This window comes from Pygocentrus nattereri, chromosome 14 (assembly GCF_015220715.1).
Source record: "Pygocentrus nattereri isolate fPygNat1 chromosome 14, fPygNat1.pri, whole genome shotgun sequence".
Classification (NCBI taxonomy): domain Eukaryota; kingdom Metazoa; phylum Chordata; class Actinopteri; order Characiformes; family Serrasalmidae; genus Pygocentrus; species Pygocentrus nattereri.
Window position 1 is genome coordinate 28,948,302 of NC_051224.1, and position 26,699 is coordinate 28,975,000.

The following is a 26,699-nucleotide window of genomic DNA, read 5'->3' on the forward strand; positions in this document are numbered from 1 at the left end:
TGTGTGTGTATGTTTGTGTATACTGGCAGAGTGTGGTGAGTTCTGTAAGGGGCCACAGCAGGTAGAGAAAAACTTAAGCTGTAATTTAAAAAGCAGCTGCAGCTCTCTGTTATGTACCCTGTTTTCCTCAAAATCTGAGAAATTTCTGTGTTTGTGTGTATGCTAGAGACAGACATGGAGATCTTAGTGCTGGCTTTAGAATGTATTATACCTCGTGTGTCTATCTGTGTGTGTGTATATTTGTGTGTCTGCATGTGAGTGTCTCCCACTGGTTGTGCTATCTTCTCTTTAATCCGCTATGCAGTCTTTGAGCTTAGTCAGTAAACAATGTGCTATAAATCGTAAAGGTGTGTGGGGCTAAAGCAGCCTGGCTCTATGTTCTTTAAAATGCCCATGGCTCGGATGCAGTTTTTGTAGCTGGATGTGTGATTGTATAGCTTGCAGTTATTTATTTATCCTTCACGTGCACACTACGTGAGTGATGTACACAGAGCCAGTTACAAAGCAAACATATTTGCACTAGGCCTGGGTGATGTCCAAAAATAATTAGATTTTTAGATATTTAGATATTTTATTAGTTTAACATCGATTAAACCAAAAAATAACACAAAGTACTACAAATTTTTCTCAAATGTTTTTTTTTTCTCAAATGGGAAAACCACAGCAGAAGCAGTGAGAAATTTACTTTGTTGTTGTCGAATAGCGCTTTAAAGCTCCTTAGTATCTTGATGTTTTAACAGTAAAAGTGAATAATACAGTTTGTGTACATATTATTTAATATTGTTTTTTTTTAGCCATTCCTGATCTGGTTTTCTGGTCCTAAATGGGGGTACAAGGAACTTTCTGTACTTACAAAAATTCTAGGACTGGTGATAGAAGCTCTTGGGTAATACCAGTCACTTTAGCTTGGTTGTTTTACTGCAGCAGATCACACTAAAGCAAGTTGAATTTTGTCAAAGCACATCAAAGCAAAATATGTAGAATGAGAAAAGCCATGGGGTGGGTAAAGCTAGCATCACAGTTGCAGAGAGAACCAACAGGCAGCTTCTTAATAAACCACATAAACACATAAACAAAACACATAAACAGAAAAAAATCACTGTTGCAGTGCACAGACTTCCTAAAGGAATGTGAATCTCAGTTTTCCAGTATATTTACAAAGTTATTTAAAGGTATATTAGTTCCCTTAAGCTCTCTGTCACTTTATCAACATGGCAGTTACTGCCTTTTAAGCATCATAATCAAGTTATTTGTTGATCAGCATTGATATGTAATTACATTGCTGTGTTGCCCTGGTATGCACATGTCAAAAAAATGACTGTGTGTGTGTGTGTGTGTGTGTGTGTGTGTGTGTGTGTGTGTGTGTGTGTGTGTCACTTCAGATGCCACAGGAGTTCTTCAGGTGAGAGCTCTGAAGGATTACTGGAACCTCCATGACCCTACTGCCCTCAACATTCGCGCTGGTGATGTCATTATGGTGGGCAATATTGTATTTCACTGCTTTTTGTGTTTGTGTGCATTTGTGTAATTGTACTGCTAATGGCCATGACCCAACAACATGGAACAGCCTTACTGGTTTGGTATTTGGTTAGAGCTGATTTCTTTCCCTTAGGCTAATTCATACTTTGAGCTTTAATACAATATACATTATACAATATACAGAAATAAGCTAAATATGTAGTATTGTTATAATACAACAACCTCAAAATAAGGCATATTAGATATATTGATTAGTTTTAAGACCATTTAATTTGTAAAGACATCAGCACTGCATCTGTTGTATGGGGCCTTCTCTAACTGTCTTGTTTTTTTTTTCTCCCTTTCTTCCCACTTCTGTTGGGTTTAAGACTTTTGTTTCTTTCATAGGGCTCTGATTGTTCATAGCGTTTACATTTCAGTCCCAGATCAAAGAAGGTTTTCACGCAACACTGTAGCAAAGGAAATGCTTGGACAATTTCTACATAATATTTTATACACAAATTGCTAAACAGAAGCCCAGGTGTTGTTCAGGTACAGCTATATGGAAACAGGGCTAGAACTGAAAAGGAATGAGCTGAATGATTATTATTTATTATTATTTATTTATTATTTTATTATTAAATTATTTGTGAGTGACTGAAGGCTTGCTACTGTAGAACTATAGTGGACTTGTAGAACCTGTCATGCAGATGAACCTGACTGGTGTTGAATCGCTGCAGTGTGTGTTTGGGGGGCATTATGTTACATTACATGCAAAAGGTTAATCATAGGTTATTGTCACTAACCCAGATAACCCTCAATGTCTTTGCTTGTTGTCATGAAAACAGTTTACCGAGGTGGTAATAGGAAGATGATTGACTGTCTGTGTGGTGTTTGGCAGGTGCTGGAGCAACACATGGACGGCCGCTGGAAGGGTCACATCCATGATAGCCAGAGAGGCACGGACCGTGTAGGCTACTTCCCCCCATCCATAGTGGAGGTCCTCAGCCGACGATCTGGTATGTGCAGCTGTATCCCAGTACCCTGTGCTAATACTAATACAGTCTATTGTGGATGGTTTTGGGACTACCCTCACATATGGTAACCTGGTCTGTCTTTCCTGTCCTGTCTCATATACATGCACACTGACTCACACAGATGTATTAAAAGAATACTCAATCTAATGTCTATCTGCAGAATTGGCATACTTAAAAAGGGACAGCGAGCCCTTTTCCCAACAGTTATAATAGTTATAAAATATTCATGCTAGTTTATTTTAATGCAGAGCAGGTTGTATTCAGGATAACAGAAATGGAAGGATGAGAGTCATTGTTCTAGAATCTAGAATTGTTCAGATTACTGGTGTCAAATTACCTCTTTTACCGCAGTACATCAGATTCTCTTAAGTTCCCCAGACTCTATTAAATCTTTTGTGAAAAAAAAGTGAATGCGTGCTTTGAGGAAATGTTGTGACATGAGGACCATCTTACTAAAGCTTGTTTTGCATTTAAATCAAGCATGTTGTGTGTTGTTACGGAGCATTACATTTCATTTAATTAAAGTATTTCTCATGGTGTTCTGAGAATGTATTTGCTGTAGTTTGATTATATTTTAGGTTTCACAACATAATGAGATTTAATGACACCCTTAAATGTAGCTTGAATCTTTGGTTAGGAAAAACAGCCCAGCAACACAGAGGTGAGATAGCTTAAGGGTATTTTGTGAGTTATCTCTCTTTCTCCATCCTTTTGCCTGTAGTGTCTCCAACACATCATCTAATAAGTTTCATCCCTAACCTTCCATAAGCTTGCATTAACCCACTGCTTGTGTGTTGTGCGTTGTGTTGTGTGTCCTGTAGGGGGCACCCTGTCACGGCACTGCTCTCTGCCCTGCCAGAGGCAGCAGCAGCTCTCCAGAGCACCCCTCACCTCCAGTCTGAGCATGAGCACCTCTGTCACCCCTCAAACCGACAACTCCTACACTCTGTTCACCCCTAACCCCCACCTGGCTCTGCCCCATGCGAACAGCCTGAGCATCAACCCAGGTACACACTCACAAACATGCAGACATGTTCGGAGACATGTACACTGTAGTTGCTGGTCTGTTAGGTACACTTGTACCTACGCTCGCTGTCCATTGTTTTTCACACATAGAAGTGAACTTTGTTGGCATGCAGTTACTGACTGTAGCTCATCTGTTGCTATAGGGGTAGTTCATCCTAGCTACCTCTACCTGATCCATCAATGGAAAGGGACCATAGCTGACCATGTGATATTTTGGTGGTTGATCATTCTCAAAATGACAGTGACATGGTGACATTCAGTGGGTGCACTGGCCTGTTTTTAGATACATCTACCTTGTTGGTACACCTTGTAGGTGTACAGGTGAAACTCTTTTTCACTGCACACATTAGTCATTGTACTGGTCTGTTTTTGAGCACAGGATGGACAGCACAGCTGACTGGATTTTTCTCTGCTCTGGGACTTAACCCTGCTCTCCCACGTGGGAGATTAGTAACTTAAGTCTGAATCACACTTACTATTTACATACCAAGACTTGCTTTTTTGATTTTTTCATTTTGCCGTTCATGTTAACTGGTCAGCACTTTCACACAGGGTGCGAAGTGGCAGAGCGTCCCAGATGCGCACTGAAACATTGCGGTATTTAGAGAATAAGCCATAGAAATGAATTCAATGAAAATGAAACAGAAAACCATCTAAGAATGTAAAATGCTCATTTTTAAATTTAATTAATGATGAAATACTAGTTTCAGGAACATTTCAGTGCTGCAAACAGATTTCCCAGTTGGTCTACAAGGCTTGAAGCTTTTTTCTAATCATAAGTCCGAATTCTGTCGAGGATAAACAAATATACCTTGCACTTTCATAAATTATATTTTATATGAGTGACTGATGTGGTGCTGTGTGTATGAAAGGCCAGCTCATTCAAGCTGTAGCTCACACGCTGCTGAATCTCTCACGCCTCCCAAAGTTAGCCGATTTGAATAAGGTTTTAACCATTCGGCCAAATGGCCAGTTACAGAACATTTTCAGGAAACCATTTTCAGGAAAATCTTGAAGGCCCTCCCCAATAAGCCTCTACAAGCCCCCCTGACACACACTCACATACATACACACACACACAAGGTCAGACTATTTTCTTCCCAGCCATGTGTTTAAAAACCTCAGTAAGACTGCTGCATTTGATATATTCCTAGTAGCTGAACATCCACTAACATGTCATTGTCAATGTTGTACTGACCAATATCTGGCCAGTAGTGGTGATATGGTGGTATCATATGGTGGTATCTATCTGATGGATAGGGTAGAGGTGGCTGACAGAATGAGCAGCAACAGGTAGGCAGGTTGACCGAAATTCACATGGCCTTCAGTAGATATTATATTTACTCACACAACAGCCCTCACCTAAAGTGCCAGCCACTACACCAAAGCCCTCTTTGGATGGGATATGTAACACACCTCAAACACGCACTTAACCCCCCACCCCAACTCCCTACCCAGAGGCAGAGAGGCCGCTGGCCCATGCAGTGTTTGTGTCTGCTAGGTGGGCCACCCAGCAGCCTCTCGCAGCCCACTCTCTCCTGCCTCGAGGACGTCTGGGTTCTGAGGAACTCCTGCACTGGTAAGAATTGCAAGACTCCTTGCTGCCCTCTACTGCCTGCTGAATGGCTAGACTACACAAACAGCAGTGGAGAATATCAGAGCTGCTCAAGTGTCTGGCTTACTGCAATCCCCATAGCAAAAACCTCTCATCTGAATGTAGACTGAGCTTTGTGTTTGTAGAGTTACCTCTGTGAGCATTAACCCCATCATGCCTCTGCCACTATCCTGCACTCTTCACTGCTACCTTCACCCAACCCCTTCTGACCCCTGCATTGTCTTGGCTAAAGTCGCCCCTCATTGGCACTGAGGGCTGTGCCTAAATGACTCCTTGCTCTTCAATCTCTCTGGCCTGCACTGACAATAAATTGTAAATTGTGTGATAGGATGATTGGCTTCTTATTTAAAAATCTAAAAATTGAAAAAAAAATGCTGCCATTGTGGTGCATCATATTGTTTTAAATTTGCAGTAGGGAGTCAGCAACGTTAAAAGTGAATGTTTAAAGTAATAAAGGAATAGTTTAATCCAAATGTGACCCATTTTTAGTTATGTGCTGGAGCTACGAGGCTAATGCAAGTATCAAGGAATTCATGAGCACAACACAGTTCATAATTGTTGTGTGTACATAAATTATTTTACCATTTACAAGCTTAATGATAAAATTTTGCAAAGGTCCTTTTAGACGCTCACTTAATACCCTACCAATTTCATTCAAGACTTATAACACCGTGGCGGCACGGTGGCGTGGTGGGTAGCACTGTCGCCTCACAGCAAGGAGGGCCTGGGTTCGATTCCCCGGCCGGGCGACTGGCGTCCTCTCTGTGTGGAGTTTGCATGTTCTCCCCGTGTCTGCGTGGGTTTCCTCCGGGTTCTCCGGTTTCCTCCCACAGTCCAAAAAAGACATGCAGATAGGCCATTTGTGTAAAAATGATCAAATTGTAAGTCGCTCTGGATAAGAGCGTCAGCCAAATGCTGGTAATGTAATAGCTGTTACTACTGGTTTTCAGAAATGTGATGTACTTGTCTACGACATTACCCTCATACATTACTCCAGTGCAAAACTAAAGATGTAGATATCTGATATCAGGCATATCTTGGCTGATTGATTATAACTGGGGTAAACTAATTGAATTTAGTTTACTAATTTTAATGTTTTCACCATACTATTCCTTTAACTCCTTTTGAGTTACTATAACAATACACTCATTGGATCTTTTTCTTCTTTCATCTTTCCTTTTGTGTCCTTTTCTGTGTGTTTCTCTTTCTCTTTGTTTCTCTTCTTCCTGTTTCCTGTGGGTATAACCTCCAGCAGGAGACAGGAACAGCGTGGGCAGCACAGGCAGTGTTGGGAGCACGCGGAGTGCTGGTAGTGGGCAGAGCACGGAGAGCAATAGCACCCCCAATGGCCTGCACCAGCACACAAACCAGCCTGATTCCAACAAGGTAAGCAACGTTTCAAAGAATTCTGTATTCTCCATTGCCATTTCGTTGCTGATTTTACTGATACCACTTATCTGATACTGTTTATTCCACCCTAAATATAATAGTCTGCTGTTGGGATGGGACCTTATTTGTCATTTCAACCATATACAGGCCAACACTGAAAAAAACTGGTGTGCATTCACGGCTTAGGTGCAGCATATAACATGCAAAACATTACGTGACCGTTCACAAGTCAAGACAGTACACAAGTATCCAGAATTGTCACTAGCAGTACATACATAACAGCAGAAGTTTAATAACAACTCATAATTTACATTAATGAATGAACAGTAGAATAATGTTCACAGTAGTGAATCTGTTACAGCATGTCACAGACACTTAGTATTTGTAGTATTTTGATGCGTAGTATGTTATATGCAAGGATCTATACAGTTCTGATTGTAGTGATATGTAATATACAGATTCAGGGTTCCTTTTAGATTTCTCAAAATAAATATACTGAAATAGCCCTGACCATGGTTTTTGACTATTTATCAGTATAATTGTATTAAACTTGAAGACCTAATTTTTGGCTTTTTGTTTTTCTGAACAGCAAGCACCACCTGGTGGTGATTCAGTGCAACCAGACCACCACAAACAGCCTGACCAATCTACAGGTACTACATCACTCTGCATCGTGTCCTCTTCATGCAGGTTTTGCATGATTTATTTGGATCTAAATAGGTGCAGTTTGGGTTTTGGATTTATTTTCAGTTATTACCTTCTCACAGACAACAAAACAAGTCAAGTGTACATTTGTGCGTTGTTCTTTAGGCATTCCTAGAAAGCCAGCACTTGCTGTGCCGAGAGCAGCAGAGCAGAGCTTTTTGCAGCAGTTTGTGCGACCACAGCAGTTGTTGGAGGGCAAAGTAAGAACACCTCAAATTAATGAAACATGACAAACTTCCAAATAAGTTTCAAATTTAAAAAGTCTCAGTCACAAATCATATTCAGAGAAATGGATTGGGTCCACTTATTATTTTGCAGGATGCTGAAGCAATTTACCTGTGGCTGAGTGAGTTTCAGCTGGAGCAGTATACTGCTAACTTCCTCAACGCAGGCTATGACGTCCCAACCATCAGCCGAATGACCCCTGAGGTAGAATTCTATACAGTGGTCTATTCATATGTCTTAGAGCACTTTGATATGTAATACAGCAATGTTTTTTTGGCAAATGGGTTATGTGCTCTCTCTTCATTCTCACTTACGTCTTTATCAGGACCTGACTGCAATTGGTGTAACAAAACCAGGTCATAGGAAGAAGATCTCTTTGGAGATTGGCAACTTGAGCATTCCAGAATGGCTACCTGAATATACGCCAGTGAGTTACATTACAGTTCTGATTATTGTTCCTGTTGTTACTGTGATTATTTATTTTGTGTTATAAAATACACAGTATATATGAATCTTATCTCTCCTTTTTAGGCAGATCTGGTTGAATGGCTCAGTGCTATAGGTCTGCCTCAATATCACAAGAAGCTCTTGGAGAATGGCTATGACTCCATCACCATTGTCCGAGACCTCACATGGGAGGATTTGCAAGAGATTGGGATAACTAAACTAGGTGAGCTCATGTAGTTTCAAATTTTGCCTTTTATTCATTAGCAAGGTTTTAGGGCTGTTTTGTAGAGGTGCTCTAAGTTGACATCACATCATAGTAAGCTAATACAAGTAATACATAAATCACTTAATGTGATTAAGTGAATAACAAAAGTGATGCAATGTACTATATGATCACTGGCTTTGATGTATATTAAAAGCAGTTATTACTAACTTTTAAATGGTAAGGTATATGTAACTGGTTTATTTGTATGCATTTTGCACATGATGGTTGTATTTGCTTCTGACCTGCCTATAGGCCATCAGAAAAAGATCATGCTGGCAGTGAAGAAGCTTTGTGACCTGCATAAAGCTCTCCTCCAGACTGAGTCAGACCAGGGAACCCTGCGCCGCAAAACTCCTGCAGCCCTGGACCTTCTCCCAATCGAGCCTCCCACTGACAGCGGTGACCTACCCTCGCCTCACACCCCCAAGATGCTCACCTTTCAGGACAGTGAGCTCAGTGCTGAGCTCCAGAGCGCCATGGCCACACACTATGGGGGCCCCCAGGAGGGCCTGGCCATCAAGAATGCTGTGGCTATGTCGGTCAGCCAGGAGAGTTTTGATACTCGCTCCAGAGGTTCAGGGCGATCTCAGGAGCCTCCTTTCACACCATCCTCATTCTCCTCTGCCACAAACCCTTGCAACCATTCAGAGGAGAGTCTGGCCAGTACAGACAGCAGCCCTGTAAAAGAACGAAACATTCCAGAAGGCCGGGACCAGCAGCAGCGGCCTGTTACTAGCTTTTCAGGCTTTAAACACACTACAGCACAAACCAAGCCCAAGCTGACCAGCTCTCCAGCCAAGAAGGCCTTCAGCTACCTGCACTCTAACAGCGGCAGTGGCACTCTGGACCGATGCTCACCTGGAGTGCCTAAGAAGCGCACCCAGAGCCTGACTCGTTACGCCCTGTCTGATGGTGAGCCTGATGAAGAGGACGATGATGAGTTGGCCCAACCTCTGGCTGCTGCCCTCCCCTCTTATGCCACTCTGAGTCGTAGGCCGGGCCGTGGTCAGTCTGCCCCTGAGCAGCTGGTGGGCCGGAGTCATTCATTTGCTGTAAGGGCCCGGCGCAAAGGTCCTCCTCCACCCCCACCCAAGCGTCTCAGCTCAGTTACCAGCAGCAGCACCAACACTGAAGCAGCACCAAACCCTCAAGTGAAGCCTGCAGGCAGTGTGGAGACCAATAGTCCTAGCAATGTGAAGACCATTGCGGCCACTTTAGAAACAGCTATAGTGGACTCCAGGGCAGAGTTCCACCAGGAGGCCACTTCCTCTATTTCCAGCTTCACTGAAAGGAAGAGGGCCCTGAGCCAAAGTGAGCCCAGTGCGTCCTCGCAGGCCGAAAGTGACAGAGCGGTGAAGTCTGACTCCGAGGAGGACGAGGGCACTAAGGATGCTGGCCTCGACAGCTCATCCTCCCCTCAGAACAGCTCCAGCGAGTACATCCCCTTCGCTGAGGAAGGCAATCTCACTATCAAGCAGCGGCCCAAAACAGGTGGTCCACCCAGGGCTGACAATGTTGTGGAGCATCCAGAGAAGCAGAAGGCAGCCAAGGCATCTGAGCTTCCAGAGTTCAACCTGAAAGAGTCAGACACCGTGAAGAGGCGACACAAACCAAAGGAGAAAGACCAGCCACCATCCGGGTTAGAAAATGAGCAGCAGCAACAGTACGTGGTCAAGTTGCGCATCAGTGAGACCGAGATTGCTGCACCTTGTCCGGAGCCTCTAGCAGCCCAGCCTGTGAAGGCACCGCCACCTCTGGCTCCAAAACCTGCTAGTCCCCCAAAACCTCCACACTACGCTGTTAATCTCAGACAATCTGCTCCCGCAGCCACAGGTACAAAGTTTAAACAAAAAGTCAGATTTCCCATTAGCCCAAAAGCACTTGATCAGCCCAGATATGCTTGGTGCCTGAAGTTTGCTATGAATTAAACTTTTTTGCCCTGTATGCCTAAATCAACACACACTTGCATAAAATGTTGTTGACCTTGTTAAAGAGGGTTTTTTTTCTTTTCATTTCTGCATAATTAAATTGGTAAGGTGTTAAACAGTTATTTAGAGTGTTTGGTGCAAAATGCACCAAAGAAGAGAACCTTACCAAGTCAGAACTTTTTACAGTGGTGGTAATAGGAATCAAGATATCTGAAATGTTTATTCCCTCTAAAAGCTACATCAAAAAGTTATTATATAATTTGGTTAAAAATACGTTGACCGATTGTTGAGACATTATTTTACAATAGAGAACATTTTGGCCTAAAACTTTATATATAGTCATAGCAGACAGTGTTCCAAAGTTCTTAATAGTAGAAAAGTTTTTTTTACCAATATTTTCCTTTCGTCAGCATTACAAATAAAAACCTATAATGAAATAAAATAAAATAAAAAAGTCATGTGTTGGTAATTTTAAAATGTTTGCCTACGATGCCCCATTTTATATGCTACCGCTTTGGGTGACTTTTCTACAGAAAAATCAGTGGAATATCCCGTTAATTTAATGACCGACTTAATTATGTGGTTTCTGTTACCGACATGCTGTTATCTGTTTGGGATTACTTAACTAGATGATGTCATATTTCATCATATTTCATCACCAAAGTGGTGAGATACCTGTGCACCTATTCCAATTTACGGGCATAGTAAAAATCACACCAGTCAAATCAAAGTTTTTGAAATACCAGTGAAATCTGATAATATGCATATTTGATAAATGAAACTCATATCTGTTCAAGTGAATAATAAATTATAAATCCCTCTGAGATAGTTTAGGTTATTTACAAGTTGTAGTTGTTCTGACTACTTGTTCTGTTTTTGTCATTGTTATTTAAGTGGGCGGATCTGGTGTGACAGTGAATGTGGTGCAGAGCGTGGCATTTGCTGTGACTACATCTCCAGTGCCCTGTTCTTCTGTTCCTCGATCTCAAGTTCAGCCAGGATTGTCAGAAAAGCCTCAGGTGTGTGTGGAGGTGGGCCCAGGCGCTGTGCTGGTGCAGCAGAGACTGGATCAGACCAGCTCCTCTCTGGAGCAGGCATTGAAGGCTGTGGAGAGAAAACTCACCTTAGATGACATGACTGATGGGTAAGACAGCAGCAACACAGCAGACACATGCACGCACAAATGAAAAAGAGCTGCAGAAATACACATGTAGACAGGTTGTAAAGAGAAATTAGTAGTTTAGTAAATTTAGAATCTGCATCGTGAGTCCACTTTCACCACAGTGTCTGGTTCTACTGTTAAACACGTTTGTACGTACAACATGAGCATACTGACTTAACATGTACTAACAGTTCAAAAGTAGTACACGCTATTGCTGTTATTAATCATTGTTTAAAAAAACAGTTTGGTTGGTTGGCTAAAATGTTACATATTGTTTGTAGCCAACTAGAAAGCTGTAATAAAAATTACATTTCAGATGTCTCCAGAATGATGAACATGATTTATGATGCGATAGAGATTTCCCAATCATTTTAGAATTATAATAAAATTTATTTAAGATGAAGGCTGTACTGAATTTTTTTATTATCAAAAACTGATAAATCAGGACAAAATAAACATTCTTGACTAAAGTACTCAAGATGGTGCCATAGATGGCTTGTACGTCGTTTAGCGTTTGTTTTTGTTTGTTATTGTCATCTGTTGTGTGTTAAACCAGCAAGTTACTGACATTTCAGTTGTTAGAATTCTGGATTTTTTTGGGAATCCTCACAACGAGTGCACTGGCTCTGCTCCACCTAGGGAGGAGGTGACTGAGAAGCAGATAGGCTGAAGTGCACATATGGCTGACAGCATGGATTTTTTACCCATTTAACGGATTGATTCTTTTTCAATATGTGGTCTGTACACAGCAGAATGGATTAACTACTTTTGCTCAACAAAACCAGGAAGGACTTCTTGAAGGACTTCTTCAGAAGCTTTCTGAGCTTACCCCAGACATTTTTGCTACGGCACAGGTGAAATACAGCATTGATAAACCATGGTTTTTAGCTAAGCTAAGACCACTTTGGAGGCAGCAGAATTCAGGAGTGAGGACATAATTCTCTACAAAGAGGCCAAATACAAGCTCGAGATAGGGATTAAAGCAGCAAAGAGGAAATATTTCGAAAAGCTACATTGCTGCTAACAACTCAACTTCAGTATATAAGGGCCTCTAAGAGAACGCCAACCACAGTATACCTAAATGTGTTCTGCTGCAGATTTGAATGTGCAAAGGATGATCTTCAATCTTTTTCTCCTAGTATTCCCACCATCAAAACATTTACATTACTAGGACCAAATGACTGCAGGCCAGTAGCCCTGACTTTTGTAATCATTAGGTCTTTAAATACCTGGTATTAGCCCACCTGAAGGCCATTACAAACCCTCTGCTGGATCCTGTGCAGTTTGCATATAGAGTTTACAGGTCTAGCCTAACAGGACAGCTTGGCTCTTCACTTCATGTTACAGAATCTCGACCGTCCTGGGACTAGAGTTCTGTTTGTGGACTTAACAGACTCAGCATTTGACGCCATAGTGCCAGAGCTGGTGCAGGACAAACTGTCCCAGCTGTCTGTGCCAGATCTGCCAGTGGATTGTGGATTTCCTGACAAATAGGACAAAAACAGGCTAGGAAAGCAGCTTGGAGTACCTCAAGGTTGTGTGCCCTCACCACTTCTCTTCAGTCTCTGTATAAATGACTGTGCCTCTAAGGATTCAGCTGTGAAGATCTTGAGGTTTGAAGACGACACCATCATGATTAGCCTCATAGCCAATGGTGATGAGTCTTCCTACGAAAAGGCAGTCAAGCAGCTCACCACACAAAAGACAGTGGAGATGGTGGTGGACTTCAGGGGGACTCTCCCTCCCCTCACCAACTCAATATCAGTGGCACTGTGGTGTCCTCACTGTGGAGTCTCCTGGGCACCACCATATCCAGGAACCTGTAGTAGGAGAGTAACACGGCCTTCATAGCCAACAGTGTACAGCAGAAAATGTTCTTCCTGAGACAGCCAAAGAAATTCAGACTGCCACAGATCATCAAATCCGTCTTCACATCATCCATAACCATCTGGTTTGGTTCCTCCTCCCCAGAAGAACAACCCAAATTCTAGCGCATAACCAACAGTGGAGAGGATCATTGGATGTGGTCTGTCAACGCTTCTGAAAAACAGGAGGGTAGTGAAGCATACTGGCAAAATAACAGCTGTCCACTTTCAACCTAGACAGTTCTTTCTGCAACCTCCAACTGGTAGAAGATTTGGGGCCATCAAAACTAGAACAGCCATACATGCTAACAGCTTTTTCTCCAGAGCTGTTGCACTCATTAACCACAGTGGGCACCTTATACTGAACCTAACTAACCTTCCTTGTTTTATTACAGTATAAACTCCTGTTGCATCTTTTTTTACAGATGTTTATATCATTCTGTAATATTCTGTGCCTACAGCCATTATGTCTACTCAGACATACATATGTATAGATATTCATATTTGCATAAGTACAGATATTCACACATCTCATTGTACATTAGCCCTTTATTCTCTTATAGTCTCTATATTCTCTTTTAATTTTATTTGTCCTTTAGAGAAATATTTGTTTATAGTCTGTGTGCTTGAGTCTACGTTTGAGAAGACCAAAAACACAATGGCACTAATGCTGTCTTTAACATCAGAACAGATGGTTGCTCCTGTACTTTGCTCAATTTGCAATTTGGCAGTTTGAGCTGAAACAGTGAACTGCATGCATCCAATGTGGAAAAATAAACACATTTTATTTGTTGATTTTAAGAAGTAATTGAAAGTTAGCCAAGTGGTCCCAGCCATAGTCCAGATTGATTTGTATTTCAAAGTGATGATTATATGCTGATATACTTACTAGATAATTGCAGTAGATTGTTAAGTATTATTCCCCCAAATGAATAAATCTTAAAACCTAAAAATACTTTTTGGGGTCTAGTTTACTGAGCTTGGCTTTTGTATCTCTTGCTCACAGGGGGTGCCACACGGTGAAAACCGCAGGGAACATTCTGGATGACATTGGGAACATGTTTGATGATCTAGCGGACCAGCTAGATGCTATGCTTGACTGAACTGGAATCTACTCTCTCAGGTGATGCTGCAGACCGGGCTGTCACTCAGACATGACGCAAGGCAGGGCAGACGGCTTCAAACAAACGTTGGTCGTTTGCTTCTCTGCTGTCTCACATTACTAAAGTACAGAATCTGCTGCTTAGTGGGATTGTTGAGGTGAATGTTAATGGAGATATTTTCGTTTTTCTGACAGTCCTCTAAACTCATGTCAGGCCATCAACATTTCTTTCACATTTAGAAGGACCATTCATGCTCTAAACACATAAGCACTTAACCCAGCTGTCCAGTCTGTTGAGCATAGCCTGCTGCTGCTAAAACCAGAGTGTTCTTCCTCACCTGTCTTTCAGACTCATCTCCTGCTTGAACTGTTGCTATTCTAGTTATTCCAGTTTATGACCTAACAGCATTTACATTCACATATTTTAATGTTTTTTTTTTTTCTGCTTACCTTTCTCTTGATTTTTAAATGTAAACCTAACTTATCGATAACAAAACATTTTCATAAATGACTGCAACTGTTAATATGGCAGGTGGACCTAGATGAAGAGGTGCACTTAGGAGAATCATTCCTCGAGCAGTAAACAAGATGTGTTTTCTACGCTTTCAACATATCTGTATGTTCCTGACCATTTCAATTTTAATATTGGTTCTAACAAGTTTTATATCAAGTGCAAAGGATTGATTTTCATTTTAAGATATAACTGCTTTGGTGCAAGTAAAACGTTTTAACATGAATTGCATTCTGTGTTTAAAAAAAAAGGTCAATCTTCAGTAGTTAATGTTTTAAAGGGAACACATCATCAGCTAATGAACTTTTTAGCACCGCTCAAAAAGTACTGCCAGTGTGGATGTACAGAGGATGATGGGAAAAATTATTTCAACTGCATATTAGTATGAAAAATAGTATTTAAAAATGTCAAAATATGTATTTTTTACACTAAAGGTATATTTGACCTATATTTGACTTTACCAAAGTATATGTATATTTTCCTTGAAATGTTTTAATACAAATTGTATTTCATGCAGCTAAACTAATGAGGGTATATTGTTAACACTTACATTTATTACTGTTCGTTATTTTGTTACTTGCATTTCTGAATTTCCTGCTATTAAAACAGTAGTATGATTACTGGAGGTTAATTTTGATGTCGTTGTAAATGTCTTCGGTTGTACCGTTTTACTCAATATGTTTTCATTAACTGAATCAACTTTAGTCCTGTAGTGCTGCTGGAGTTTTTAAACACTGTGTACACGCACTGACACTCCTACTTTGTCAGTCCACCTTGTAGATGTCAAGCTCATGCTTCTGCACAGTTTGTGTTGGTCATCCTCTAGTCCTTAATCAGTGGTCACAGGATGCTGTTGGCTGAATCTTTTTGGTGGACTGTTCTCAGTCCATCAATGACACTGAGGTGTTTAAAAACTCCAACAGCAATGCTGTGTCTGATCCTCTCAGACCAGCGCAACACACAATATGTCTACAATCATATCTTAACCCGTCATGCTGATCTAGGGGACAAAGGCAATATTTGGTGAAATTCATTTTTGGCTTCTAATTTTAATTCTGGTTGAAAATATAAAGCTCAGAGTCAGCATTTCTGATCAATAATTTTATTGTAGTAAGAAATAACTTTCCACATAGGTGCATTTAAACAGAAATTACACCAAATATGCTGCAAACATAGTGCCCCTAAGCAAGTATTAAACACTGCAATTAATCAATACTGAACTAGATAATATAAGTTTTAAGACATGATAATTAGAACATAGGTCATGTAAATAAACTAAGTAATCAGAATATCTCAGTAATTAATAAAAAAAAAAATCAAAACTTCATGGAAAGACACAGAAAACGATTTATAACAATGATACCGTGGCAACACCTCAGTGGCCTGCTTGGAAGTCAGAGTGGATGGCAATCAGTGTGGTTCCCTTATGCAGATCAACTGTAAAGAATACTGTTGGAAAGACTGAGTTTTTCAGCCACAGACATGGGTAAAGCTTAACAGTGGTTGCAGAACTTGTATTTCTGCTTAAATAAAATGGACAACAGCTATCAAGCTCTCTGACCAGCAGGGCCAGTGTGGATGTTCTTGACGCCACACACACACACACACACACACACACACACACACACACACACAGGCACATAAGCCCAGATGGGCTAAAATGATCAGGCCTTTTCAGATTATCAAACTGGACCAAAAGGAAAAAAAGCATTTATGTAGGATTCAGTGTATAACAGATTAGGTTTGATGAGTTCTACATTTTTAATGTTACAACTATCTAATTACTCATCATCTAATTTGTGTTAGTACTTCAATTACATGAGGTCGACATATAAAATGTATGTATATATAGTATTTATTTAATAACCATTTAAAATATTCAATATTCTCTAGTTACAATCTGGTTTAAAGCGTGTCATATAAAAAAACAGTAGGACAGAAAAACTGTTCTTGTGCTTTAAGTGGTATCCAAGTTACACAAGTAAACATGTGGGAAGATTACATTTTACTGAACAGTTCATGTTTCTTGTTCCAGTCCATTGGGGGGGCCCTCTTATTGGAGCGTTTCTGGTGGGCCCGCTCTTTCACCTGCTGGAGGGAAAGGTTCAGGGCAGGGATGGCATCCATGATGGACGTCTCCATTGCCTGAAACTGAGATTAAAACATTCTATTCAAATAATACAAAACACATTCAGATATGCCCAAGTGTACAGATTCAAAATTGGGGTGAATAGGAACAGACTTTTCGTTAAATGATTTTTTAATTTGATTAGAGGAGGACTGATATTTTCATACAGACCACCTGCACTTCTCTGCTACAAATAAAACAGAAACATTGCCTAGTTTGCGCACTATTCAGCCAAAAGCAGAGCAAGTGCAGAAGTTACAACTTACCCCAACATTGCAACAGACAAAGGGCCAGAGTTGGGTTTTCACACTTAATTTGTTGAAGTCTGCAATAAAGTCTTCATTTTTCATTTTGTTTTTGGGTGGTTTCACATTGCAAGCCTTCTGTTACTTTGAAGTTTGCCTCTATTTGTGCCTGAAAGTGCCTATTTTTAAATTAACTTTCACCATTATAGATCCTGATCTGTCCTTTGTATTAAACTGCATATAAATAGATGCTTAATGTCTGTATATCACTGTTGTCGGATCAAAACCTTGTATCTACAACTTTACAGGAGAAGATAAAAATATACTCTACGTTTAATGTCAATGACACGTCATTGGAACCAGACATTTTGTAGTAATTAGAGTAATTTTAGGTCATTTCTTTTGGTCCTTTCATCATGGAATTTACAGACACTATATCTAGGACAGACATTTTCAAATTATGTCAAAAACTGAAAAATATACCTTAACTGAGCTAGGTTTGATAGGTTTAATTATGCACCAGTTTGAGTTTATTTAGTGAGTTTGGCGATGCCTGGAACAACCCAAGAAAAATACGTGACAAAACCATGATTTGACACCTGAAGATTAAGATTTCTGCACACTTTAGCACCAAAGCTAATTAACTGGTCTGTCTATTTCCTTCAGACACTGATCAGCTAAATTAAGTGTTAGGTTTGGGTTGCAGGTGAAACCTGTGGGAAGGTAGCTCTCCAGGAAGAGGGTTGTTGACCCCCACTGTAAAGAGTCACATCTCAAACAAACTCCACACACTAGTGAATAAATGAGATTTTGATATAAAAATAAGTTGTTGTAATCAGACCTACCTCAGACGGTGGTGTGCTAGCAGGTGGAATTGTGAGTGATGTATTAGAAGAGGCATTTGATGGTGATGGGCTGACTGACACCTTGGACTCCTTCAGCTCAACCTCTTTGTCTTCTTTTCCATTAACCTAATAAGACAGAAATCAAAACTTTTACACAGTGCACTGAAGTGCATCACATACCACAACTCAAGGTAAAGTTGTGATCAAATTTATTCAACCCCCAATGCTGTGAAGGGTTTTATGGAACTCAGTGCACATTTGTAATTGCGTTCATAATTAAATCTTACAAGGACTTGTTAAAGAACTAAATGCAACGAAAATAGCATCAATTGTTTTTGTCATAAAGTATTAAATGGCCTTTTTGTGATTTCTTCATTGACACAATTATTCAACCCCTTTATGACTACCACTCTTAAGAACAGAGGTTCATTCCAGTGTTTTCAATCAGGTATTAAAACCACCTGTGGATGTCAACAAGCAGCAATCAAGCATAATAAGCACCAATTAGGCAGATTTAAAAGGACTGTGATACTCAGCTCCTTCTAGACATCTACTGGTGTGTTTACAAGCATGGTGAAGGCAAGAGAATGGTCCCAGAAGACACGAGAAGAGGTTATTTCTCTTCACAAGAATGGCAATGGATATAAGAAGATTGCGAAGTTGTTAAATATTCCAAGAGACACTATCGGAAGTATCATTCGCAAGTTCAAGTTAAAGGGCACAGTGGAAACGCTACCTGGTCGTGGCAGAAAGAAGATCCTGACCGCGACTGCTGTGCGCTACCTGAAGCGTAATGTGGAGAAAAATCCCTGCGTGACTGCTAAAGAACTGAAAAAAGACCTGTCAGATGTGGGCACCAAAGTTTCAGCTCAGTCAATAAGGCGCGCACTGCATAACGAAGACCTTCATGCCAGAACTCCCAGGTGCACCCCCTTGCTGACTCCAAAGAACAAGAAAAGTCGACTGCAGTATGCCAAAAGTCATGTGGACAAGCCACAAATGTTTTGGGACAGTTTACTGTGGTCAGATGAAACTAAATTAGAACTGTTTGGGCCAATGGACCAGCGCTATGTTTGGAGGAGGAAGAACCAGGCTTATGAACAAAAGAACACCTTGCCTACTGTGAAGCATGGCGGGGGGTCAATTATGCTTTGGGGCTGTTTTGCTTCTAATGGTACAGGAAAGCTTCAACATGTGCAGGGTACCATGAATTCTCTTCAGTACCAGGAGATCTTGGAGGAAAATGTGATGGAGTCAGTCACAAACCTGCGGCTTGGGGGACGTTGGACCTTCCAACAGGACAATGATCCGAAGCACACATCAAAGTCCACTAGAGCATGGTTGAAGATGAAAGGCTGGAACATTCTAGAGTGGCCATCGCAGTCACCAGAGTCACCCACCTCTGGTGGGACCTAAAGAAGGCAGTTGCAGCGCGCAAGCCTAAGAATGTGACTGAACTGGAGGCTTTTGCCCATGAAGAATGGGCTAAGATACCCATAGGTCGCTGCAAGACACTTGTGTCAAGCTATGTTTCATGCTTGAAAGATGTCATAACCGGAAAGGATGCTGTACTGAGTACTAAAACATAATGTCACTAGGGGGTAGAATAAAACTGATAAGGATGTGAGCACAGAAAAGACATGGTTATTTCATCATAAATGTTATGTTATATTTGTCTAATTCATAAGTGCCTCTTTGATATAATTGTAAATAAGATGACTGAAACGATCAAAATCAATGTCAAACTGGCCAAAACACTATTTCAGTGGGGGTTGAATAAATTTGGTCACAACTGTAAATAATTATATAAGAGGGATAAATTTGTACTTCATATAGAAGTACATTCTAAATGTACTCTACATTCTTATGTGAAGCGATACCTCATTAAGTATATGTTCATACAGTCTGGCCACTTGGAGGCAGGACTCACTTATGCAATTACATAGTATCTTTGTGTTTATAGGTGTTAACAGCACAATGCAGGCTCAGGTTGTAATTCTACATCAAAATATTTTTGCTCTTGTTAATAAAACAATACACATTACTGGTTTATTTCCAATAAAATGCTAAAACTATGTAAAAGGCAATAGTGTTTTCCCATTTGATGAGAAATTAAAGCTCAGAGTTTGGACTAGTAACATTACTAACAGTTAAATTGTGAAGTGCTCTCAACAGACAAGCAGCTCTTCTAGTTGTGAATCTAGGCGCAGACACAAGTAGCAGTTTGAGTTTGAAGTTTGAGGCTCCCAGACAGTCTTATTCCCCCTTAAATAAATACTGAGCATTGAAGTCGACAAGTTGTATTTTATGTCATGGAAGGGGGACATAAAAGAAAGACAAGAGGAAATCTGCAACAAAACCTTAAGATGGACGATAAACCCTCGAATGAAAACAAAGATTCCAGCAACGACGCTAGCAACCTCACCGGACATGAAGCTATGGAAGCTATCCAAGCTAATATCATTAGCGAGATACAGGGATCCGTTCGGACATGAAAAAGGAGCTTGGCGAAACGGTGGGACTGTTGAAAAAGGAACTGGTAGACTTCAGAGAAGAAGTCAACCAGAAGCTGAATTGTATCGGGTCTGACCTGAAAGAAGTAACTGGCAGAGTTGAGGAGACGGAGCGGCGAGTAGCTGAAATGGAAGACTGGAGCGCCGAAGCTAAGCAGGTGCTCTCTCATGTTTTAGAGCTCCAAGAGAATACCCAAGCTCAGCTAACAGAGCTGGAGGCGCGTTCACGCAGAAATGACATACAAATACACAGAATTGCGGAGGGAGACAATATGGAGGAATTTCTAGAAAAGTTGATCACAACAGAGTTATCTCTTCCCAATGCTACCCTCGGTGTACAGCGCTGCCACCGATCCCTTGGACCTAAACCACCACAAGGTTCCAACCCAAGGTCTATAGTGGTCTGTTTCCAGGAGTATAAAACAAAAGAACTGGTCCTCCGATCTGCCTGGAAAAAGAAAGAGTGTTCTTTGAGCAAGATCAAGGGACAGCGATGTGAGCTGATGAGGATCAGGTGCGTAAGTAGAAAGGAGGGGGGGTGGCATGATGGCGACGGCGATGGCGTTGGCTGGGCTGGGTGCGGGGCTTTGTTGTGGTGGCGTTTCGTTAAAGAGTTTGAGGACTCGTGGTAGAATGGGGCAGCTGGAACGCGGTTGAAAGACTTTTGTGAACTTTGTGCGATGAACTAAGCTGTTATTTTGGGTGACTATTTAATTAATAAAATCTGGGCGAGACGCTGACCGGAGGAGGGCAAATATTATCTGGATGACGACGGACTTCGGGATTCCACGGGGGGGGGGTCTCGACGGCCACCCGGCGAGGGAAGTCTGGAATATTTTTTTATTAAATTTTGTAGGTGTGATTGCATGTGTGAGTGTGTTGGATGTAGTGTATTGTTATTTAACTGCTCAGGGCTATTGACCTCGTCAATCACAGTACAGGGTGTATCGAAGTGTTTTATCACAAGCGTGTCTGCGTGCAGTGTTAGTTTGGTGTGAGATATTTATATTTTGGAAAGAGTGGCACGTGTTGCAGTGAAATTTATATGAGGGACTAAATGTTAGCCCTTGTATGTTTTAACACATTTGATTGTTAATAAAGACTGTTATATGGAGACAATTTATACTTGCTGTGTGTGCAGCTGTGTTATCGGGCTCACCCGGACCAGACCGGGTATTTAAAGGTGGTGGCAGCATATAATATTGGTCCAGTGGCTGAAAGCCCTCTAGTGGTTCCCAAAGGGAATTATAGGTATTCCTTTAGGGACACCACATAAAAAAGTGGGGGGTCATTACAATACTCAGGAAAAGAACGGCATTTTCCACAATCAGAAAAGCGCTTAAAGAAAGGGGACTCCGTTTCCAGACGCTTTTTCCGGCGAAACTCAGGCTCTTCTTTGACAACGGGCCAGTTATCTACAACCGAGCACCAGAGGCGAGAGAGGATTTGAAGAAAAGGGGAATGGACACCCTGGACGTGGAGGTCCCAGAGCGAGGCACTCTTACGACAAGAATGAGACAACTTTCATGGGAAGCTGCGGGCGGAACATCACGTCCACACTGCGAAGCTCGTTTGATGCACATTCAGGAGAAGCTAAGAGGATTTCGTCACCGCGGCGACATAATACAAGAACTCCCCAACATGATGGACCGAGTGGCTTCCAAGAAAAAAGAGAGAGAGAGAGGAATAAAAGAAAAGTCTGGTATTAGTAATTAGTCATTTTTTGTTATGATATATAAAATATACGAGAGAATTTCCTGTTGTAAGCCTAAGCCTTGAAACCGACCGTATGTCTGGTAATTGATGTTTGCGTTTTATGTGCACTGCTCTGATCCTAAATGATCAGAAATATCAGGTCGCACTAGGTAGGGCTCCTTTAGTTTTAAGGGCTTCCCTTCCTAACCTAGAAGTTGAGTTTACACTTCAGAGATGGAGGTCACCGTTGTTAAATATGAATGTTTGTAAGTTGAGTTTCCTTTTGGTTTTTAGGCAGATTCATTGCTCAGGTTACCATGTGATATTTAAATATTTAGGTAAAAAGTTTTTCTTTTTTGAAGTGAAATGCAGCATCAACAATATAAAGTAATTTCTCTCAATGTGAAAGGGTTACATAATCCTATCAAAAGAAGTAAGGCAATATCTAAAATGAAAAAAGAAAAGCAAGACAATTTTCTGGCAAGAGACACCTTTCAAATAGTGAACATGAGAAGCTGTGGAAAATGGGGTTTAAGAACCTATATTACTCTTCTTTTGAAAAGAAAAATACAAGAGGGGTAGCTATACTTATATCAAACAGAATAAATTTCCAGTTTTCCTCACAAATTACTGACAAAGAGGGGTGTTACATAATGGTTAAAGGATTTCTTGATCATAAAGAAATTACACTGCTGAACGTATACAGACCACCAGGCAGTGATAAACAGTTAATATTTTTAACATGATATCTTTGGAAACATCAGGGGTGCTATGCGGAGGTGATTGGAATATCCATCTACAGAGTTGTGATATAGGGGTAAGGGACATCTCTGACCATGCAGGTGTATATTTAACACTATATTTAGACAACAAACCCAAAGAGACCCTAAGGAGACTTAACACCAGTCTTCTGAATGACCCTCAATGTTTAAAATATATAGAGAAAGAATTTGAAAAGTATATGATTAATAATAATAATGGAATGGTAACTCCCAACATATTGTGGGATGCTGCAAAAGCTGTTATTAGAGGCAAACTTATAATGTGGACAGCTCGCAGGAAAAAGAAAAACTAATTAGAGATTTAACTGAAACATTAAAACACCTGGAAAGTAAATATGACACATAATGAAACCAGTGTTTTAAAACTGATTCAAAATACAAAACAACTTTTAAATGATTTATATGAAAATCAAATGGAGCAGAAATTGAAACTAATTAAAAAAAATTATGAGAATGGCCCAAAATTTACGAAAATATTGGCGTGGAGATTACGTAAACAACAAGCAGAGAGATTTATACACAAAGTAAAAGACCCCCAGACTAACAAATTATGTGACAAAATGGAAGACATACAACATTCCTTTGACAAGTATTACACAAAATTATATGCCCAACCCTTAGCAGCTGAATTAAAAGACGCATCACTGTTTTTTATGTCTTTAGAGTTACCATCAATAGGAATTTAACAAAATAGAATATTAACTCAGGAGATAAGAGGAAGAAATTAATAAAGCTATAAGATTGAAAACTAATAAAATGCCAGGTGCCGACGGTTACCCATCAGAGTGGTATAAAACCTTTAGAAAGATAATACCGTTACATAAGGACTGTTTAATTATGTTCTTGAGGGAGGAGAGCCCCCTTTGTCCTGGAGAAAAGCAGTAATCTCAGTAATTCCTAAAACAGGTAAAGATAAAACAGAATTTGATTCCTATAGACCTATTTCTGTTCTAAACATATTTGCATCAATACTAGCAATACGATTGGAAGATATTATCCCAGACCTGATAGACACAGATCAAACAGTTTTCGGAAAAAAACAGACATACTCAGGACAATGTGAGACGTGCTCTTCACCTTATCGCTCATATGAGATACAGCCAATCTGATTCTTTAGTTCTTAGTCTGGGCGCTGAGAAGGCATTTGATTCCGTCCGATGGGAATATCTATATTTAGTTCTTAAACAATTTGGTTTTGATAATCAAATGATTCACTGTCTGAAATGCTTATATTGTTCTCCAACAGCCAGAATTAAAATAAATGGGAATCTATCCAAAACAGTATCTCTTGAAAGGGGATGTCGACAAGGATGCCCTCTTAGCCCCACATTTTTTGCTCGTTTTATCAAACCATTAGCACAGGCAATTAGAGAGGATAAAGATATAACATACTTTTGACCCTGACTAAGCCAGAAGCAAGTTTACCTAAATTGTTGTCTTTGCTTAAAAGATTTGGAACATATTCAGGCTATAAACTAAATTTACATAAAACTCAAATTCTTACTTTTAACTACAATCCACAGGTAAAAGTTCACAAAAGGCAAATATTTAAATGGGAAAGTACCATAATTAAATATCTAGGTGTGCAAATACCTAAGGACCTATCTGGTATTTATATGCATAACTACACCCCACTAACAGTTGAAATCAAAACCGACTTAAACCGTTGGTCATTGTTGCCAATGAGTATGTCCAACCGAATAGATGCTATAAAAATTAATATATTACCTAGGCTGCTCTTTCTTTTTCAATCATTACCTGTGGAAGTACCTCTCAAACAGTTTCATGAGTGGAAAAGAATGATCTCACCCTTTATTTGGGGAAAACAAAAACCAAGAATTAGACTACAGACATTACAGTTACCCAGGGAACAGGGTGGAATGGCCTTACCTTGCATAGAAGACTATTACAGAGCGGCACAGTTACATTTTCTGGTATGTTGGTGTGACCCGGAACATGATGCAAAATGGAAAGATTTAGCACAAAGCCAATTGAATATACCCTTGCCATCTACACTAGGTGATAAGAATCTTTTAAAGGAATATCTAGATAAAGTGACCAGCTGGGTTGCTGTCCCTCTAAATTTTTGGTATAAAGATATTAAAGATCCAGAATTTGAAAGAAATGTACGAAGTTTACGGTGGATAACATATGACACAGAATTCACACCAGCTAAACTGGATGCCAGATTTAAATATTGGATGAATAAAGGCATAACTTCATACTGTACAATATCTGCTGAAAAAGGTCTAAATACCTTTCAACAACTTACAAAAAAATATAATTTGGAGAAACATGATTTCTCTAGATATCTTCAAATGAGATCTTATTTTGACAAGAACATTAAAACGGTGGGAGAAAAAGGAATGGCTTTAATTAAGATATTTATCGACTCATATAAAGGGAACACCAACCAAGGATTAATTTCAAGAATTTACTCATCTCTACAGCTGGAAAAGGGTCTTTCCACAATGTACATTAAGTCAAGATGGGAGAAAGAGGCTAGTATAAAATTATCTGAGGATGACTGGCTAAACATATGTAGTATATTGTCTACTACCTCTAGCTCAGGTCTTTGGAGGGAATTTACTTGGAAAAACATTTTAAGATTTTTTATAACCCCGAATATTAAAAAATTACAAAGTAACAATCCAATACATGGTCAGTGTTGGAGAATGTGTGGTAATATGTCCGCTGGTCATTTTCATATTTTTTGGGAATGTCCAAACATTTCTACTTACTGGGTAAAGGTGGTAAAGGAGAGCAATATTTAATTTTGAACTTGATTTTGATATCAGTGTCATTTACTTGGGAAACATACCAGCTGAATTGAGAAAACAGGATAGATACTTGTTACATATTTTATTAGCAGGTAGTAAAAAAGCAATAACTAGGAAATGGCTAATCCCCCACAGAATCCCCAACACTCTCTGAATGGGTAGAAATAATTCAGAAGATTTATGCTATGGAGAGAATGACTTTCATTGAGACATGCCTCTAATAGATGTGAAAATATTGGAGAAACTGGACATCATACTTGGCTCTGAAATGATATACCTGCTCATGTAATGCTGCTTGTATTCTGACCACACGTGTGTGTGTATATGTGTGTATGAGGGTCCCCCCTCCCCTTCTTACCACTCTGTAATTGCTAATGATCCACCAACTATGTAACCTTGCTGAGGACAAATAAGGACTCTTTTTTTTTTCTTTATATATGCATGTATGTGGAAAGCATTTCAACATTTTTATAAGGGTTCCTGACTTTTTCCGATCTGCCTTTTCTGTTGTTGTGTTTTTTCCCCCTTTCTCCCATGTCCACTGTCAAAATCCTTTAAAAATAAAGTAAAAAAAAAAGAAAGAAAAAAGAAGTTCACTCTTCGGTTACAAATATTTAAAAAGCAGATCTGCCTGCCACCCACCTCCACCCCTGAACTATCTGCCAGCCCAGTTTACAAAACCTATTTGTTAACACTCTTTTCTATAGTAGGTAAAGACTGGCTTTCTAAAAGCCAAGAAGATGGATGACTGACAATGACTTCTGAAGGAAGCTTTTAATAATAATAATAACTTGGATGTGCATTTCCTGAAGGAGCTGCAAGAGTGCTTGAAAAGAGCTGCAAGTGTGTTTCTGTGTGTTTCTGTGTAGGTGAATGTGGCATGCGCCCGCCCCCCCGGGCCCCGACGATGACGGCCGCAAGAGCCGGCAGAAAGGCGGGGCCCGAACACACAGCGGCGACGCACCTCAGCGAGGAC

General features: G+C 40.3%; 2 protein-coding genes across 5 annotated transcripts in view; one reads left to right on the forward strand and one right to left on the reverse strand.

Moving 5' to 3' along the window:
• LOC108431926 (caskin-2) overlaps nt 1–15,372 on the forward strand; it is a 70,579-nt gene extending 55,207 nt beyond the window's left edge. Inside the window, exons 10-22 of one of the 4 annotated variants that reach the window (XM_017705415.2) lie at nt 1,383–1,477; nt 2,360–2,477; nt 3,317–3,502; nt 5,023–5,100; nt 6,389–6,522; nt 7,115–7,178; nt 7,336–7,430; nt 7,549–7,659; nt 7,781–7,882; nt 7,987–8,125; nt 8,420–10,000; nt 10,990–11,239; nt 14,129–15,372. In XM_017705415.2, coding sequence (XP_017560904.1) covers nt 1,383–1,477; nt 2,360–2,477; nt 3,317–3,502; nt 5,023–5,100; nt 6,389–6,522; nt 7,115–7,178; nt 7,336–7,430; nt 7,549–7,659; nt 7,781–7,882; nt 7,987–8,125; nt 8,420–10,000; nt 10,990–11,239; nt 14,129–14,225 — 3,050 coding nt within the window. In that variant the 3' untranslated portion in view covers nt 14,226–15,372. The remainder of the gene's footprint in view (nt 1–1,382; nt 1,478–2,359; nt 2,478–3,316; nt 3,503–5,022; nt 5,101–6,388; nt 6,523–7,114; nt 7,179–7,335; nt 7,431–7,548; nt 7,660–7,780; nt 7,883–7,986; nt 8,126–8,419; nt 10,001–10,989; nt 11,240–14,128) is intronic. The other 3 variants (XM_017705416.2, XM_017705417.2, XM_017705418.2) reach the window with 3 other exon arrangements.
• Nucleotides 15,373–15,821: 449 nt separating this feature from the next.
• The window catches only part of LOC108431927 (Na(+)/H(+) exchange regulatory cofactor NHE-RF1-like), a 42,315-nt gene continuing 31,437 nt past the window's right edge, over nt 15,822–26,699 (reverse strand). The window contains exons 5-6 of the mRNA XM_017705419.2: nt 17,954–18,079; nt 15,822–16,886 (exon numbers count right to left, since the gene is read on the reverse strand). Of these exons, the coding sequence (XP_017560908.1) occupies nt 16,734–16,886; nt 17,954–18,079 (279 nt within the window). The 3' untranslated portion in view covers nt 15,822–16,733. The remainder of the gene's footprint in view (nt 16,887–17,953; nt 18,080–26,699) is intronic.